The sequence below is a fragment of the Nannospalax galili genome, unplaced genomic scaffold (genome assembly GCF_000622305.1).
Source record: "Nannospalax galili isolate Female #2095 unplaced genomic scaffold, S.galili_v1.0 scaffold1250, whole genome shotgun sequence".
In the NCBI taxonomy this organism is placed as follows: domain Eukaryota; kingdom Metazoa; phylum Chordata; class Mammalia; order Rodentia; family Spalacidae; genus Nannospalax; species Nannospalax galili.
The window spans coordinates 719,015-735,860 of record NW_008328704.1 but is presented as its reverse complement, the minus strand read 5'-3'; the positions used below and the strand labels follow the sequence as shown (position 1 = coordinate 735,860).

At 48.7% G+C, this 16,846-nt stretch overlaps 1 protein-coding gene across 1 annotated transcript; it reads right to left on the bottom strand.

The window, feature by feature from the left end:
* Positions 1–14,078: 14,078 nt before the first annotated feature.
* Actg1 (actin gamma 1) lies at positions 14,079–16,804 on the bottom strand. The gene is made up of 6 exons (XM_008828607.3): positions 16,698–16,804; positions 16,351–16,479; positions 16,031–16,270; positions 15,299–15,737; positions 15,014–15,195; positions 14,079–14,921 (listed from the first exon to the last, which is right to left on the bottom strand). Exons 2-6 carry the CDS (start codon positions 16,471–16,473, stop codon positions 14,778–14,780), a joined length of 1,128 nt encoding a protein of 375 aa, XP_008826829.1. The 5' UTR covers positions 16,474–16,479; positions 16,698–16,804; the 3' UTR covers positions 14,079–14,777.
* Between the last annotated feature and the right edge of the window lie 42 nt (positions 16,805–16,846).

The window sequence follows — 16,846 nt, the reverse complement described above, 5'->3', positions numbered from 1 at the left end:
AATTCCCCAACTGAGGCTCCCTCAACCCAGGTGTGTCAAGTTGACAGTAAATCTATCCAGCACACCCTTGGGCAAGGGGAGCCAACCCATCTTTGCCTTTGAATGACAAGATCCTGAAAAAGGGTTCAGTGGCCAACTGACCTGGACAAGGCTTCCGCAAGGATTTAAGAACTCCCCCACCATGTTTGATGAGGCCTTGCATGAAGACCTCCGAGGGTTCTGAACTGCCCGCCCCCAAGTTTCTCTTCTGCAACATGTAGATGATTTGCTCCTCGCCACCTCTGACCTCCCCTCTTGCCTAGAGGCTACAAAAGACTTGTTGAAGGAACTTCAATGCCTGGGGTACAAGGTGTCAGCTAAAAAGGCACAGATCTGCCAGGAGGAGGGACAGTATCTGGCGTTTCACTTGGAAGGGGGTATGTGCATGCTGTCCTCTGCAAGGAAAAAGGCCGTCCTGGACATTCCCATTCCCCAAAGTCAAAGACAAGTCAGAGAATTCCTGGGGTCAGCTGGATATTGTCGCCTGTGGATAACTGGTTTTGCAGAGCTGGCCAGGCCTCTATATGAGGTAACAAGGGCGGGGGACCCTCAGCATTTTCCTGGGGAGAAGAACAACAGCAGGCCTTTGACAACCTAAAACAGGCCCTCACTTCTGCACCAGCCCTAGTCCTACCTGACGTCTTGAGGCCCTTCTACCTTTATGTAGATGAACAGTTTGGTGTAGCAAAGGGCATACTTGCTCAAACTTTGAGCCCCTGGAAGAGACTGGTAGCCTACCTCTCAAAAAAATTAGACTCAGTAGCAGCTGGATAGCCAGCCTGTCTGAAGATGATAGTGCCCACTGCAGTCCTAGTTAAGGACGTTGATAAGCTCACCTTGGGACAACAACTGATTGTGACCACTTCCCACACTACTGAAGGAGTGCTGAGGGCACTGCTTGATCGCTGGCTCACGAATGCAAGATTAACTCATTACCAGTCTCTCCTACTAGATGTGCCCTGCCTGACAGGTGACCAGTGCCTTAAACCCTGCATCCCTGCTCCCTGAGACTGAGTCTGAGACAGCTGTGCATCACAGCTGCTCTGAACTGCTGCAGCATGTCTAGGGAAGCTGACCTGGTCTCACCAACATACCATGGAAGAACCCTGACTTGGTGATGTACACAGACAGGAGCAGTTACATAAAAGATGGAGTCAGGTGTGCAGGGAAGGCAGTAGTCACCCAGGAGGACCGCCTATGGGTGGAAGCGCTGCCCAAAGGAACCTCTGCACAAAAGGCTGAACTGATAGCCTTGATTCGGGCCCTAAGACTGGGAGAGGGTAAGACTGTCAACATTTACACTGGCAGCAGGTATGCTTTTGTCACTGTTCATGTACATGGGGCCATCTATTGAGAAAGAGGCCTCCTGACATCACAAGGAAAGACTATTAAACACAAACAAGAGATCACTGATTTGTTAAGGGTCATATGGGTGGCAGTCATTCGTTGCCCAGGACACCAAAACAACAACACACCTGAGGCCTGAGGAAACCGAAAGGCGGATCAAGTTGCCAAGGAAATGGCAGGATCCCCATCCGAACCTGCGCTCCTAGCCCTGCCAGATCCCACGTTACCTGAAAAGCCTTCATACACAGAAGAGGATGACAAATAGTTCCAGGCAATTCCAAATGGGTGTGTCTCCTCAGGATGGAGACACACTGCAGATGGCAAGGTCATCCTTCCCTGCTGCCTGGGGGAAATGCTAGTTTGCCAACTTCATGAAGGAGCCCACATGGGAAAAGAAAAGATCAGGTTATTACTAACCGGATGCTTCCAGTTTCCTTCCTCAACAGCTACTATACAGGACTTCACCTCCAGATGCATGGCATGCCAGGTGACTAATGCCTACCTGACAAATGATAAATCCTCAGGAAAACGTGAAAGAGGGACTGCACCCAGAGTCCACTGGGAGGTAGACTTCACTGAGGTAAAGCCGGGATGGTTTGGATATAAATATTTATTGGTTTTTGTAGATAACTTTTCAGGATGGGTAGAAGCCTTTCCCACCAAGAAGGAAACGGCAACCATAGTTGCCAAGTAGTTGCTAGATGAACTCATTCCCAGGTTTGGTGTGCCCCTGGTGTTAGGATTTGACAATGGACCAGCGTTCATCTCTCAGGTAATTCAGGCCTTAGCAAAGGCCCTGGAGACAGATTGGAAACTACATTGTGCATACCATCCCCAGAGTCCAGGACAGGTAGAGAGAATGAATCAGACCCTTAAGGAGACCTTGGCTACATTAACCTTAGAATCTGGTGCAGACTGGGTGACTCTCCTCCCTTTTGCCCTCCTCAGGGTTAGAAACTCCCCCTATATCCAGGGAATAACTCCTTTTGAGATTCTTTTTGGAAGACCCCCTCCCCTGGTCCCAAGATTAAAGTCAGAACTGTTGGCTGAAATATCTAATCACTATATCCTCCAGTTTATTAGGGCATTACCGGCCGTACAGGAGCACCTCCACCCCCTGATCCGGCATGTGCACAAACTGCCTCCAGCTCCTCCACATCCTTACCGACCTGGAGATATTGTCTGGATAAAGCAACATCAGAAGGAGACATTGGCCCCTCAGTGAAAAGGACCATTCACTGTGATTCTGATGACTCCCACGGCAGTGAAGGTGGATGGACTGAGCACCTGGATTCATCACTCACACGTCAAGCCTTCCCAGGTTGACCAAGAAAAATGGAAAGTCCAACATCACCCAGGAGACCCCCCTGAAACTTCGATTGGTAAAAGACAATTCACTTGTTCCCTGGTGTCGCTATGACTCTGCTCCTGCTGACTCTACCCTATGGGATGGCCCCCCAAGGAGTCTACCAGCCCCAGACTTATGTCTGGAAACTATCTGATACACAGACAGGGAAGGTTATTATGGAGGTGATGCCTCTTAACCCTCAGATTGCTCCCCAGTTTGAAACCAACCTATGTTCTTTATTTTCAACACTGGGTAGAGAGGCCACCTGAAAACATGAGGGATACCAAATGGGTGGTCATGGGGTAGCGATGGCACAGAGACCTGCTACTGGGTGTAGGGCCAGCACCATAGATGCAGAAAAAGCCTTAGGAGCTGCCTTCTATGCATGCCCCGCAAACACCGGGATTGACTGTGATGAAGAAGAAAGCTAATATTGTGCTTACTGGGGTTGTGAGACATGGACCCTGACATGGTATCCACTTGAATGACAAGATCCATACATTAACATTCAACTGGAAAAAATAGGTCTTGTATGGTCCCCAAGACCTGTAACCCTCTTATCATAACCCTAAAGCAATGGGATGTCTTTACTATGGATCAGAAATGAGACATGGGCTGCACATGGGGACTGAGGGCCTATGTATCTGGCATGGACCCTGGAACCCTATTTACAATTCAAAAATTCCCAAAACCCATACCACCTCGACCCATAGGACCTTTGGCAGAACTTAAAGCAGATTCAGCTCCTCCTCCTTTAGAAACCCCGACTAAATTGGTCCCCAGCCTGACCACTCTCCCAACTATGAGGATGATGTCTCTGAGGGATGAAGATTTCCCTCCCCTTCTAGAGAGGGAGCCTCTTATAAACACTGTGAAGGCTACCTTCCAGTATTTAAATAACACAAGCCCTGAGATGACTAGAGACTGCTGGCTCTGCCTGGATCCCTGACCACCCTACTACATAGGTTTTGCCCTCACTGCAAAAAGAGAGGAATTAAAAATAGTGCCACTTAATGTCACTGCCTCATGTCCCTGGGAAACTACTTTCACCCCAGGGGATCTGAAGGGGCAGGGGCTGTGCTTCATGTCCAAAGAATACCCTTTGACTACTTCTCCCTACTTTGGAGTTTGTAATCAGTCCTATACTTAACCCAGGAACACTTGGTCTATAGGAGACACTCATTGCTTGATGACCCCCCACACACACTCCACTTGTTTTGCTTGCTTCTCTGGTCTAACCCCTTGTTTGCACCCCCAGTATTTCATAGGGAGACAGGAATTTTGTGTGCTGGTACATGTCATGCCCCAGGTTTATTACTATGGAGGAGATGCTGGAAGACATCATATGGGTCTCTCTCAGCCTCGAAGAGCCATGGCAGCCTCCATTTTAGTTCTCCTCCTTGTGGGAACAGGGATCGCAGGGTCCGCCACCATAGGAACAGCAGCCTGGGTCACCAGTAATCAAAACTTGAGGATCTTGAGCGAACAGGTTGATAAAGATATTAGATTACATGCCACCATCTCCTATTTAGAAGAACAAGTAGACTCACTAACTGAAGTAGTCTTACAAAACAGAAGGGGCCTCAATTTTCTTTTTCTCAAGGAAGGTGGACTCTGCATGGCTCTGGGAGAAACGTTTGCTTTTATGCCAACCACTCGGGTGTGATTAAAGACACCCTGGCCCAAATAAAAAAAGGCTTTTAGAAAAAGAACTCAGAACAAGTTCCCAAAACTTGTTTGAGTCTCTCTCGCCTTGGCTTACCACCCTTATCACTGCTCTGGCCGGTCTCCTCTTAATCCTTATAGCACTGTTAACATTTGGACCCTGTATCTTTAATGCTCTAGTCAAGTTTGTTAAACAAAGGGTCTCCGCTGTACAACTGATGGTTATCAGGGCCTATTACAATCCCCCAGACGACACATATGAATCAATGGTTTGATTCAAGAGGATTTCCGAAACACAAGGAGAGAATGAAGGAGCGTGCCCCTCAGACCCCCTCCCTGTCCTCTGAGAAAGAGCTGCCCTCTGCCTGACTCTGGAAATCCCCTAGATTGTTCAAACCCTTTCCTGATACATCTGTTTATGGTTTCTATGGAAATGGTCCAGGGCGGAAGAGGAAGAATATTCTGTCCCAGGTAAGCTAGCCAATGGCTGCATAGGCTAAGGCTCTGGAAATCAGCCTTAGATTGTTCGAACCCTTTCCTGGTACATCTGTTTATGGTTTCTATAGAAATCCCCTGCTCTGTGGTTTTTGTGCTTAAAAACCCTGCGTTTCCATGGCTCTGGATTGCAGTGTAGCTCCCGAGCCTGCCTGCATCCCTGTCTGGTTGGTTTCAATAAAGCAGTTAAGTTTTCCTGAGTCTTAGTGTCCAAGTGGTCAATTCAGGGAATTTTTCAGACTCTAAACAACTACAGTTATATAATAACCCATTTTATGAGATGCACAACATTGTCAAGTTCATAGATGGAAAGTAAAATAAGGGCTGCTAGGGGCTGTTAGAGAAGTCTCTTAGCTCTTCTTGTTGGAAAGAATTTGGTCCCAAGAAACAGTTTAAGCAGTAGTTCATTTAGCAAAGTAAAACAAGCGAGCAATCCAAAGAGAGATTGCGGTGGGCGCCCCCAAAGTTGTCCTGCCTTATGATTTTTAAAGAAGTTTTGTTTTTTTTTTTTTATGAGGCTGGACAGATGGCTCAGCAGTTAAGAGAGCTGACTGCTCTTGCAGAGGACCCAGGTTTGAGTCCCAGCACCCACATGGTGGCTAACAACTGTCTGTAACTCCAGGTCTAGGGGATCCAATGGCCTCTTCTGTTCTCCACAGGTGTGCTTATATACATGCAGGCAATATAGGCATACACATAAAATAATTTATATATATATACATATATGTATGAAGTTTTTATAAGCCAGGAATGATGGCACACACCTTTTTTTTTTTTTTTTTGCCTTTTTGAGGCAGGATCTCCCAGTAGCCCCAGCTGGCCTGCTTTCAACTCACTATGTAGACCTGGCCTTGCACTCACAGAGATCTGCCTGACTCCCCCGCATCACACCTGGTGATGGCACACACCTTTAATCCCAGTACTTGAGAGACAGAGGCAGGTGATCTCTTTGAGATTGAAGCCAGCCTGGTCTACATAGTGAGTTCCAGATCAGCCAGATATAAATATTTATGAGATGAGTACATATTCACAGGGTAAGGTGGCCCATTTTCACTCCCATGCTGGGATCTAGTATTCCTTCTTTTGACCCTCTAGAGAAGCCCAGAAAGCATAAAGAAGGTTGGAGATAAAGCACAGTTGTACATTGTTTACCCAGCATGCAAAAGCCCTGAGCTTAATCCCCGGGACCACCTAAAACTGAGCATGGTGCTCACCTGTAATCTCAACACTTTAGGTAGGAGAACCAAAACTTCAAGGTCATCCTTGGCTACACAAAGAGTTCAAGGCAAGTTTGGGCTACGTGAGACTCTGTCTAAAAAGAGGACAGGGGTATGGTGGCACACACCTTTAATCCTGGTAGACTGCCAACAGCTTGGTCTACATAGTGAGTTCCAGGTCATCCAGGGCTACAGAGTGACATATTGGAGAGAGAGAGAGAGAGAGAGAGAGAGAGAGAGACAGAGAGAGAGAGACAGAGACAGAGACAGAGAGACAGAGACAGAGACAGAGAGACACAGAGAGAGATGGATCCATGAGGCCATGAGGTGGGGTCAAAACCATGATGCAAATCGTAGAATGATGTCAGGTCTGAGACTGCAGACTTTGCTCGCCACACTAATACAGCTGAACCTTGTTGCTTTAATTTGTATTTCCCTAATGACAAATTATGCTCATCATAATTTCATGTGTTTATTTATCATCTGTATATTCTTTCTTTGAGGGAGGTAATTTTTTTTGGTCTTTTTGAGACAGGGTCTCCCTGTAGCCCCAGCTGTCCTGGAACCCACTATGTAGACCAGGCTGGCCTTGAACTCACAGAGATCCGCCTGCCTCTGCCTCCTGAGTGCTGGGACTAAAGGCGTGCGCCACCATGGCTGGCTCTTACTATAAAATTTAAAAACTTATCACTACCAACGATGGGAATGATGGGAACTTTTCATTGGTGATGAGAATTCAAAATAGTCCATCTGGCTGCTCTGGAAAACAGCCTGGCCATCTGTGCCAAAGGAAAATATACCTTGCCGTACAACCCAGAATGTATGGTCCTAGGAGTTTTCCACAACTGATTTGAAAACATGTCCACACAAAAACCTCAGTGACGTTTATTCACAATGACCAGAGGCTATCAGGTGAACACGCCCAGGTTTTCCCACCCCAAGACCATGATAGGAAGGAACAGATGTTAGCATAAGACCTGAGCAATCTTTGATGTATGTCATCCAGGGCAATAAGCCAGTTGCAAAGGCCACCCACTGTGTGATTCCATTTATAGGACATCCTAGGAATCGGAACACCATAGAGCAACCATCATCAAGGGCTTGGGATGGAGGGTGTGTTAAAAAGAACCGCAGGGGCTAGAGAGGTGGCTCTGCAGTTAAGAGCACTGGCAGCTCTTGCAGAGGACCCAGGTTTGATTCCCAGCACCCACATGGCAGCTAACAACTGTCCGTAACTCCAGTCCCAGGGGATCCAATAGCCTCTTCTGACCTCCGCGGGCATTGCACGACACGGGTGCACTTACCTACATGCAGGCAATACATGAATACACATAAAATAAAAATAATAAATATTTTTTTAATTTATTATTATTTTAATTTTAAATGTATGAGTGCATTGCCTACATGTAGGTAAGTGCACCTGTGTCGTGCAATGCCTGAGGACAGAAGAGGCTGTTGGATCCCCTGGGACTGGAGTTACAGACAGTTGTTAGCCATCATATGAGTGCTGGGTTCGAACCCGGGTCTTCTGCAAGAACAACCAGTGTTCTTAACCACTGTCCAGCCCCATAACATATTTTTTTAAATAAAAATAAATTCTTTTTAAAAGTCACTTAACAGGTATGGTGGCGCATACCCATAATCTCAGTTAGGAGGCTGAGATAGACGATCACCCTGGGCTACATAGAGAGAGAGAGAGGAGAGAGAGAGAGAGAGAGAGAGAGAGAGAGAGAGAGAGAGAGAGAGAAAGAGAGAGAGATTATTTAACAGAGGATCCAAGAATGAAATTCAGACAGTGATAAGAGACTCTGACGGCATCAGAAACGTATGGGACAGTCTCCCTGAAGGGAAGGGTTGGCCTCACTGAAGGGGGAGGGGCGGTCTACCGGAAGGTGGAGGTGGCCTCAGATGCTGGGAATGAGTGAAAACTAGAAAAAAAGGCAAAGGAAACCACAGAACTGACCTCTAGTGAATAAGGTCATCCCACAGTGCTCCGGTCAGCACCTGCACTTAGAACAGAACCGGTCAACCAGCAGGTGGCAGAGCCAGGAGAAGAAGCTAGAGGATAAGGATGCCTGGCTGGACTCTGCCGTCGGTGGGAACTCAGGTTCAGTCCTGCCACAGGCTACATACAGAAACACTGATTCATGTGCAGCTATAGAAGAGTAAATATACACACAGGTGCTCTTAGATCTGCCTGTGTCAGCTCAAAGGGCCCAGCAGCCAGGACACCCAGGGCCTTTGGGGAAAGGCCCTTCTGGCTACAGCTTCCTCCATACTACCCTTGAGGCATAGATGGCTCCAACTTCTCTTTGGGTCGGTTCTGCTCCCTGATTTCTGAGGTGTTCTAGGCTGAGTTGCTGGTTGCTGCGAAATGACACCAGGTATTTATTTCCCGGGAGGACTGGAGAGGCAGTAGCCCAGCCTCAGGGTTTGCTGCATACCCTCCAGGGCGGTCACTTCCAGAACCATGAAACACAAGTGTCATGGAGAACTTGGGGAAACCCTGTGTACTGTAGGTGGGCACTTATAATGGCACAGCTGCTGGGAAAGTTGGTCTTGAACCAATCGACACGGTCAGTATCAGCATCAGCATTCACGGCAGCCAGGAGAGGAGCACCCAGTGCGCAGCTACAGATTAATGGGTTCCAAACACACGGTGCTTAAATAGGAAAAGAATGTCAGCTCTGGCAGGTGATATGGCCAGTGGTAGTGATGGTTGCCCAACCATGAGAAGGTAACCAATGCTGGGGCTGGAGGAATGGCTCAGTGGTTAAGCACTTGCTACTCTTGCAGAGGCCTGGAACTCAGTTCCCAGCACCCATATTGGGTGGCTCACAGCCACCTGCAACTCCAGCTTCAGGAGATCCCAGTTTCAGAGGATCCTATGCCCAATTCTGCCCTCCTTGGGCACTCTCTCTCACATGTGGTATACATACACCCAAACACACACACACATACATTTAAAAATAGACTGAAATTTTTAAATATTTTACTTTTACTTCTTTTTTTTTTTTTGGTCTTTTTGAGACAGGGTCTCCCTGTAGCCCCAGCTGTCCTGGAACTCACTATGTAGACCAGGCTGGCCTTGAACTCGCAGAGATCTGCTTGCCTCTGCCTCCCGAGTGCTGGGACTAAAGGCGTACACCACCACCCCCGGCTAAAATATTTTAAATAATACAAATAAAAAATGAGAGAGAGAGACAGGCAGAGAGAGGGAGAAAGGCACGCAGGGGTTGATGATATAGATCTATAATTCTAGCTACTCAGGAGACTAAGGCAGGAACATCACAAGTCAAGGACAGCCTAGCCTAAAGAGTGAGATCCTGTCTCAAAATAAAAAATAAAAAGAAGGCGGGCGTGGTGGCGCACACCTTTAATCCCAGCACTCGGGAGACAGAGGCAGGCGGAGCTCTGTGAGTTCAAGGCCAGCCTGGTCTACATAGTGAGTTCCAGGACAGCTGGGGCTACAGGGAGACCCTGTCTCAAAAAGACCAAAAAAAAAAGAAAGAAAGAAATCTCACAACCAGGTGTGGGGGCACATACCTTTAGTTCTAGCACTCAGGTGAGGTGGGCAGATCTTGGGAATTTGAGGCCAATCTGGTCTACAAAGTGAGTAAGTTCCAAGTCAGCCAGGGTTACATAGTGAGATACTGTCTCAAAAAAAAAAAAAAGGAACATGTGTGGGAGATGGGATGTAGCTCAGTGATAGAGTACTTGCTTAGCATGTGTGAGGCCATAGGGTTCAGTACCCAATACTGGTGTGACTGGTGTGTGTAAGGGATTAAAAGGATAAATTTCATTAGTCATATTTATCACAATTTTAAAAGTCTTGGGGCTGAGGAGATGGCTCAGTAGTTAAGACCACTGGCTGCTCTTTCAGAGGACCTGGGTTCAGCTCCCAGCATCCACATGGTGGTTAACAAACCATCCAAAATTCCGGTTCCAGGGTATCTGACACCCTCTTCTGACCCCCAAGGGCATTGTATAACAATAGGTACACTTACATACATTCAGGTAAAAACACATATACATATAAAATAAAAATAAATAAGAATTTTTTTAAAGAATCCGGGCGTGGTGGTACACACCTTTAGTCCCACTCAGGAGGCAGAGGCAGGTTTATCTCTGTGAGATGGAGGCCAGCCTGGTCTACAACATACTGAGTTCCAGGCCAGCTGTGGCTACAAGGAGACCCTGACTCAAACAAAAAGAAAAAGAAAACAAACATGCACTTTTGTTACAGAGAGGACCCAAGATCAATTCCCAGCACTTACATCCAGTGGCTTATAACCTCCTATAACTCTGGCTCTAGAGGATCCACCTTTGTTCTCTACCAGCCGGTGTTCATACACACACACACACACACACACACACACACACACACACACACACACTTAAGATAAAAATAAATTTTTAAAGAGTCTTGGTTGGGGAAATGGCCCAGTGGGTAAAATGCTTACTGCACAAACTTGAAGACCTGGGTTTGAATCCAAACCCACACAAAACCGTATGTAGTATTGTTTCTATGATCCCCAGGCTCCTAAGAGGGGAGGCAGAAACAGGAGACTCCCCATATGCACAGGGAACACTGGAGATCCTGCCCCAGCCTCTCTGCCCAGGGGGGCTCTCTCTCTCTCTCTCTCTCTCTCTCTCTCTCTCTCTCTCTCTCTCTCTCTCTCTCCCCCCCCCGAGGGTAGAATGTAATTCAGTTGGTAAAATACATAGCTTCCACAGAGCCCTGGGTTCAGTACCCAGCATCAAATAAAATGGGTATGGTAGAACTTCAGGAGGTTCAGAAGTTCAAGGTCACCCCCAGGAGATTCAGAAGTTCAAGGAAAAAAAAAATGAGAGAGGGGCCTGTAGGGATGGCTCAGCGGTTAAGAGCATTGGCCGCTCTTGTAGAGAACCCAGGTCTGATTCCCAGCACCCACATCACAACTAACAACTGTCTGTAATTCCAGTTCCAGGGAAATCCAATGCCCTCTTCTGACCTGGTGGTCCAGGCTTGTATTCCCAGCTAGTCATGAGACTGAAGCAGGTGGATCACAAGTTTGAGGCCAGCCTGGGCTACATAGTGAGTGTCTACTCAAAACAAACAAAACCAAAAAGCAAAGAATCACCCAGATTTCAAATTTTCCTCATTGCTTCAAACATTTTTTACTGTCAACTTTTTCCAACCAGGATATACAAGGAAGGTTCTGGAATTACAGGTGTGCATCATCAAGCACCGTGCCCGCTTGAGCACTGGATGTTTCTGAGAAATTGATAGTGATGAAGGATTATGATACCGCTACATGTCTATGACCGCCTCAGAAGTCAGAGCTGTTGGTTCCCAAGTCTACAGCCGGGGCCTGATCGTCGGCCTTTTCAGGAGCACGGGAGCCAGCAATGGTACTCTTGCAAAGTAAAACTAAGCAACAACAAAAATGCCTTGATGTGTCCGTCTCCTGTGGTCAGCAGATACTCATCCAGGGCTGGCTTTGTGCCAAGGGGGTGACACAGGGCCTGGGTCTCTGAGGGCCCCTGAAAACAGATTGGCTGTGGCCCACACTGAGGGTAGGCTGAGGATCAACACAAGACCCTGGGGTAGTCTGGAGCCAGCAAGGGAGAACCTGAACATCAGGAGCTGGGCAGTGAGGACTGGCAGTAGGCAGGGCGGGAGCCCCATAAAGGCTGCCCCATCAAAGTCAAGCTTGGAAAGGACTGGACCGATTCATTTTCTGGGTTTGGGATGTAGAGAGTTGGCCACAGAGCTCCCAGCCCAACATTGTTTTTTTTTGTTTGTTTGTTTTGTCTGTGTATTTGGTTGTTGAGACAGGGTCTTGCCTATGTAGCCAAGGTTGGCCTTGAATGCATAGTAACCCTCCTACCTCAGCTTACCAAATGCAGGGATTAAGCACTTACCCATGCCTGACAGCTATTTTTCTTTCCATTTTTCCTCTCCCCCTAAGCAGTCTTGATGTGTGTCCTCAGATGTCACATGCCCTTTTAACAGGAATGTTATTATGCTAAAAAACACATGGTGTAAAATCTGGGTCTGGTGGTGTACTAAAATCCCAGCACTTATGAGGCTGAAGCAGGATGATCACCTCGAATTCCAGACTAGTGAGACCTAGTCTCAAAATACCAAAAAACCTAATCTGCATAGTGAGTTCTAGGACAGCTGGGGCTACAGAGAGACCCTGTCTCAAAGAGACCAAAAAAAAAAAAAAAATTACCAGGGTTGGAGAGATAGCTCAGTGGTTAAGAACACTTACTTCTCTTGCAAAGGACCTGGGTTCAATTCCTAGCACCCATATGATGGCTAAGAACCATCCTTAGCTCCATTTCTAGGAGATCTGACACCCTCTTCTGACCTCCATGGCATTGTACGATGACATGGGTGCACTCACATACATGCAGGCAATACACTCATACACATAAAATAAAAATAATAAATTTACCATTTAGGGGCTGAAGAGATGGCTCAGCTGTCAAGAACATTGTTCTTGCAGAAGACCTGGGTTCAAATCCCAGCACCCACATGGCAGCTAACAAATGTCTGTAACTCCAGTTCCGGGGGATCCGACAGTCTCTTCTGTCCTCCGCAGGAATTGCAGGACACAGGTGCACTTACCTACGTGCAGGCAATACACGTGTACACATAAAAATAAAATGTTTAAAAACCAATTTTAAAATTTCCCATTTTAGGCATTTAAAAGTAAACCAGGCATGGTGGCCCACGCCTTTAATCCCAGCACTGGGGAGGCACAGGGTGGCAGACCTCCGAGTTTGAAGCCAGCCTGGGCTACATAGCGAGACCCTATTGAAAAAAAAGAAAATGGTTCTCTGGGTGCTCCGTACACTCAGAATGCTGTGCGCACTGCCTCTCCAGTTCTGCATCTGCTTATTTACTCTCACACTGTAGCCCAGTCTGGCTTCCAATTTGTGGCAATCTTCCTGTCTTCATCTCTAAAGTGCCCAAGCACAGGGATTACAGGCATGAGTCAGTTTTGTTTTATTCTGTTTTGACCAGAGTTCTCAGGTTGGCCTTGAACTACGTATCAGAGGATAACTTTGAATTTACCCTCCAGCCTCCACTTCCAAGTGCTCAGATTACAGGTGTGTGCCACCATGCCAGGTGCTGGGAATTTAACCCAGGGTCTATCCAGCATTCAAGTCCCACAGCCATAACCAACAGCATCATCTCTGGATTAGCCTGGGTGTTTTCCAAGGGTCATCTGTGGTGTAGCCATGCTAGTCCTTTACTCCTTTTATGACTGACAGTATTCTATTATACAGTGGAATCTTTAAAAAAAAAAAAACGTTCTTCCTTTTAGCTGTTGGGGTAATGCTGCTGTGAACATTCCTGCTCACGTCCTTATTTGAACAATTTCTACTTGAGGTATATACTTGGGAGTGGAATTCCTAGATGTATGGTAATTGATGACCTGCCAAGTTTTTTTCCACAGCTGCAGTTTGGTTCCCAACAATTGACAAGGGCAGGTCCTGACCACACCACTTCCTCGCCATCCTGGTGGGCAAGCTGAGGGCCTTCGTTGGAGTTTGCCTGTTCACATCGGGCACAATCCCTCAGGCACCCTGATCCTATCCACACACAATTGAGTATTTATGTGGCTTGCACCAGTGGTGGACTCAGGGGGTGAAGAGTCTGCTCCAAGTGGAATGTGTCCCTCCACATGGCACACGCTTAGTAGGAAAATCCCAGAAAATGGACGGCACACTGAGGTTCTTAGCCTCTCCATCAGAGGGGGTGGTAAGAACCACACCAAAGTTCAGGGGGAAGGCCTTCCACTTTAATTTGGGAGTCAGGCTCAGGTTCTTCCTGACCCAGAGACTGTGATTAGTTACAATAGGTCAGGAAGTCAGTACTATCTTCCTGAGTAAAGCCTTCCAATGCACACTTGGACCACAGCCCTCCCTTGGCCTCTCCCAAATTCCCCTCCCTGAAACAGAACAGGCAATCTCAGTATACTGCAGCACTTTATTTTTTCTTTACACGACAATGTGTTGCTGGGGCCTAATGTTCTCACTGAACAGTAGAAAACCAAAATTTGTCATTTCTTAAAAGAATCGAGTACAAAAAACCTTACATAAATTAAAAGGACGAATAAATTTACAGGTGTAAATGCGAACATCCCCAACTCAAGGCAACGGACAACCCCGGGTCAGGAGGGGAAACACCAGAACGGAAACTGGGTCCTAAGGCTCAAACTTCCCCACCCTGTTAGACCGGCAAGTGCTAACTGGTTTACGAACCCTTGCCAGTCTTGAGAAATCCTGAACAATCAGCCTGTCGTTTACAATACCCTGCACAGGTCACTGCACTGTGCTCAGATCCACTAGACTGGGGATTTCTCTTTCATGGCGTGCTGGCCTCAGCCACCAGGTGACTGAACGGAACATGGCCTAAGGACTTAAATCAAGGTATGCACAGGGTATTAAACATATACCAAGGGAACAGTTAACTTGAATACAGGGCCAGAAATCAGCAACAAGGCCTAAGATCCAGTGCTGATATCAGATACAAGCTTCAAGGACAAATTTCTTTTCAAAGGCTTATTCCAGTTTCATGAGGCTAGCATGAGGTGTACATTTGCCGGGGCAAATTGATACTTCAGAATCAGCTCATGCAGCAGATGCCTGGCACCTGCTCAGTCCATCTAGAAGCATTTGCGGTGGACGATGGAGGGGCCTGACTCATCGTACTCCTGCTTGCTGATCCACATCTGCTGGAAGGTGGACAGTGAGGCCAGGATGGAGCCACCAATCCAGACTGAGTACTTGCGCTCAGGGGGAGCGATGATCTGCAGGGAAACAGTAAGCAGTGAGAACTCCCATCACTGTGGACCCCACCTCCCCCACAGACCAGGCTTGATCAGGCCGGGTGGCTGCTCACCTTGATCTTCATTGTGCTGGGTGCTAGGGCGGTGATCTCCTTCTGCATCCTGTCAGCAATGCCTGGGTACATGGTGGTACCACCAGACAGCACCGTGTTGGCATACAGGTCCTTGCGGATGTCAACATCACACTTCATGATGGAGTTGAAGGTGGTCTCATGGATGCCACTGGACTCCATACCTAGGGGACAGACACGTGACTTAAGTCACAAGTTCTGTGTGGCCCATCCCTCCCAAGGTGACAAACTGGAGCCCTCAGCTCCTGCACCATTCTGGACACTTACCCAGGAAAGAGGGCTGGAAGAGCGCCTCTGGACACCGGAATCGCTCATTTCCGATGGTAATCACCTGTCCGTCCGGTAGCTCGTAGCTCTTCTCCAAGGAGGAGGAGGATGCAGCAGTGGCCATTTCCTGCTCGAAGTCCAGGGCAACATAGCACAGCTTCTCCTTGATGTCACGTACAATCTCCCGCTCAGCTGTGGTGGTGAAGCTGTAGCCTCGCTCCGTCAGGATCTTCATGAGGTAGTCTGTCAGGTCCCGGCCAGCCAGGTCCAGACGCAAGATGGCGTGGGGAAGGGCGTAGCCCTCGTAGATGGGCACTGTGTGTGTGACCCCATCACCAGAGTCCATGACAATGCCAGTGGTGCGCCCAGAGGCGTACAGGGACAGCACGGCCTGGATGGCCACATACATGGCTGGAGTGTTGAAGGTCTCAAACATGATCTGGGAAGGGATAAAGAATCACACTCAGTGGCAGGGACCCAGAGTCACCCACACCCACACACACTACATGCTGCATGCCACAAATGGGATGTGTGACTGTAATGTGTGAAGGGAAAAAAAAAAAGAGCAGAACACAAGCAGAAACTCAAACAGAAACCTGGAGGCCTCAGGGAGGAAATGCCAGAAGAACAGAACCCTGGAAACCAAAGAAACACTTAAATGTCAGGAAATGAGGCACTACAGAAACTGACTTGTCATTCACAGGACCATTCGGGGCCCAGGCGGAACCGTACCTGCGTCATCTTCTCTCTGTTAGCCTTGGGGTTCAGGGGGGCCTCGGTCAGCAGCACCGGGTGCTCCTCGGGGGCCACGCGCAGCTCGTTGTAGAAGGTGTGGTGCCAGATCTTCTCCATGTCGTCCCAGTTGGTGACGATGCCGTGCTCGATGGGATACTTCAGAGTCAGGATGCCTCGCTTGCTCTGGGCCTCGTCACCCACATACGAGTCCTTCTGGCCCATGCCCACCATCACGCCCTGCGAGAAAAAAGGCCATCAGACTCACCCGGCCGATCGCACACCTCGGAGGACAGAGGGATCCTCCCCACTCCACTCACCTGGTGGCGAGGGCGCCCGACGATGGAGGGGAACACGGCCCTGGGGGCATCGTCGCCGGCAAAGCCAGCTTTGCACATGCCGGAGCCATTGTCGATGACCAGCGCGGCGATTTCTTCTTCCATGGCGGCCTGTTCCGAGATGCGCCGGATTAGAGCGGTCCCCACGCCCCGGGCCACCTGGCACCACCGCAGCGGGACGCACCTCCCTCCCCGGGGCCGGCGGAACCGTCGCCACCGGCCGGCATCCCCGGTTCTGCCCCGCCCTGCCCCCAGCGGGACCCCGGCCACCCGCCGCCCTGGGTCTCCCGGGAAAACGCCCAACCCCACCGGGAACGCAGGCCGCTTACCAACAGAGGATGAGAGCAACGGAGAGACGAGAGGATACGGAGAGCAGAGCAGCAGTAACGAGCGAGACCGACGGCGGCGAGTGAGACCGACACTGGCCTCCCGGCCACTATTTAAGCGGGAGAGGGGCGCGCGCGCGGGCGGAGGCGCG

Excerpts from the sequence above, each read along its gene's own strand:
- Actg1 (XM_008828607.3), bottom strand. The coding sequence starts at position 16,473 with ATGGAAGAAGAAATCGCCGCGCTGGTCATCGACAATGGCTCCGGCATG. Across the intron at positions 15,196-15,298 it reads CTTCCAGCCCTCTTTCCTGG|GTATGGAGTCCAGTGGCATC; the intron begins GTAAGTGTCCAG and ends TCTGTCCCCTAG. Across the intron at positions 14,922-15,013 it reads CCAGCACAATGAAGATCAAG|ATCATCGCTCCCCCTGAGCG; the intron begins GTGAGCAGCCAC and ends GTTTCCCTGCAG.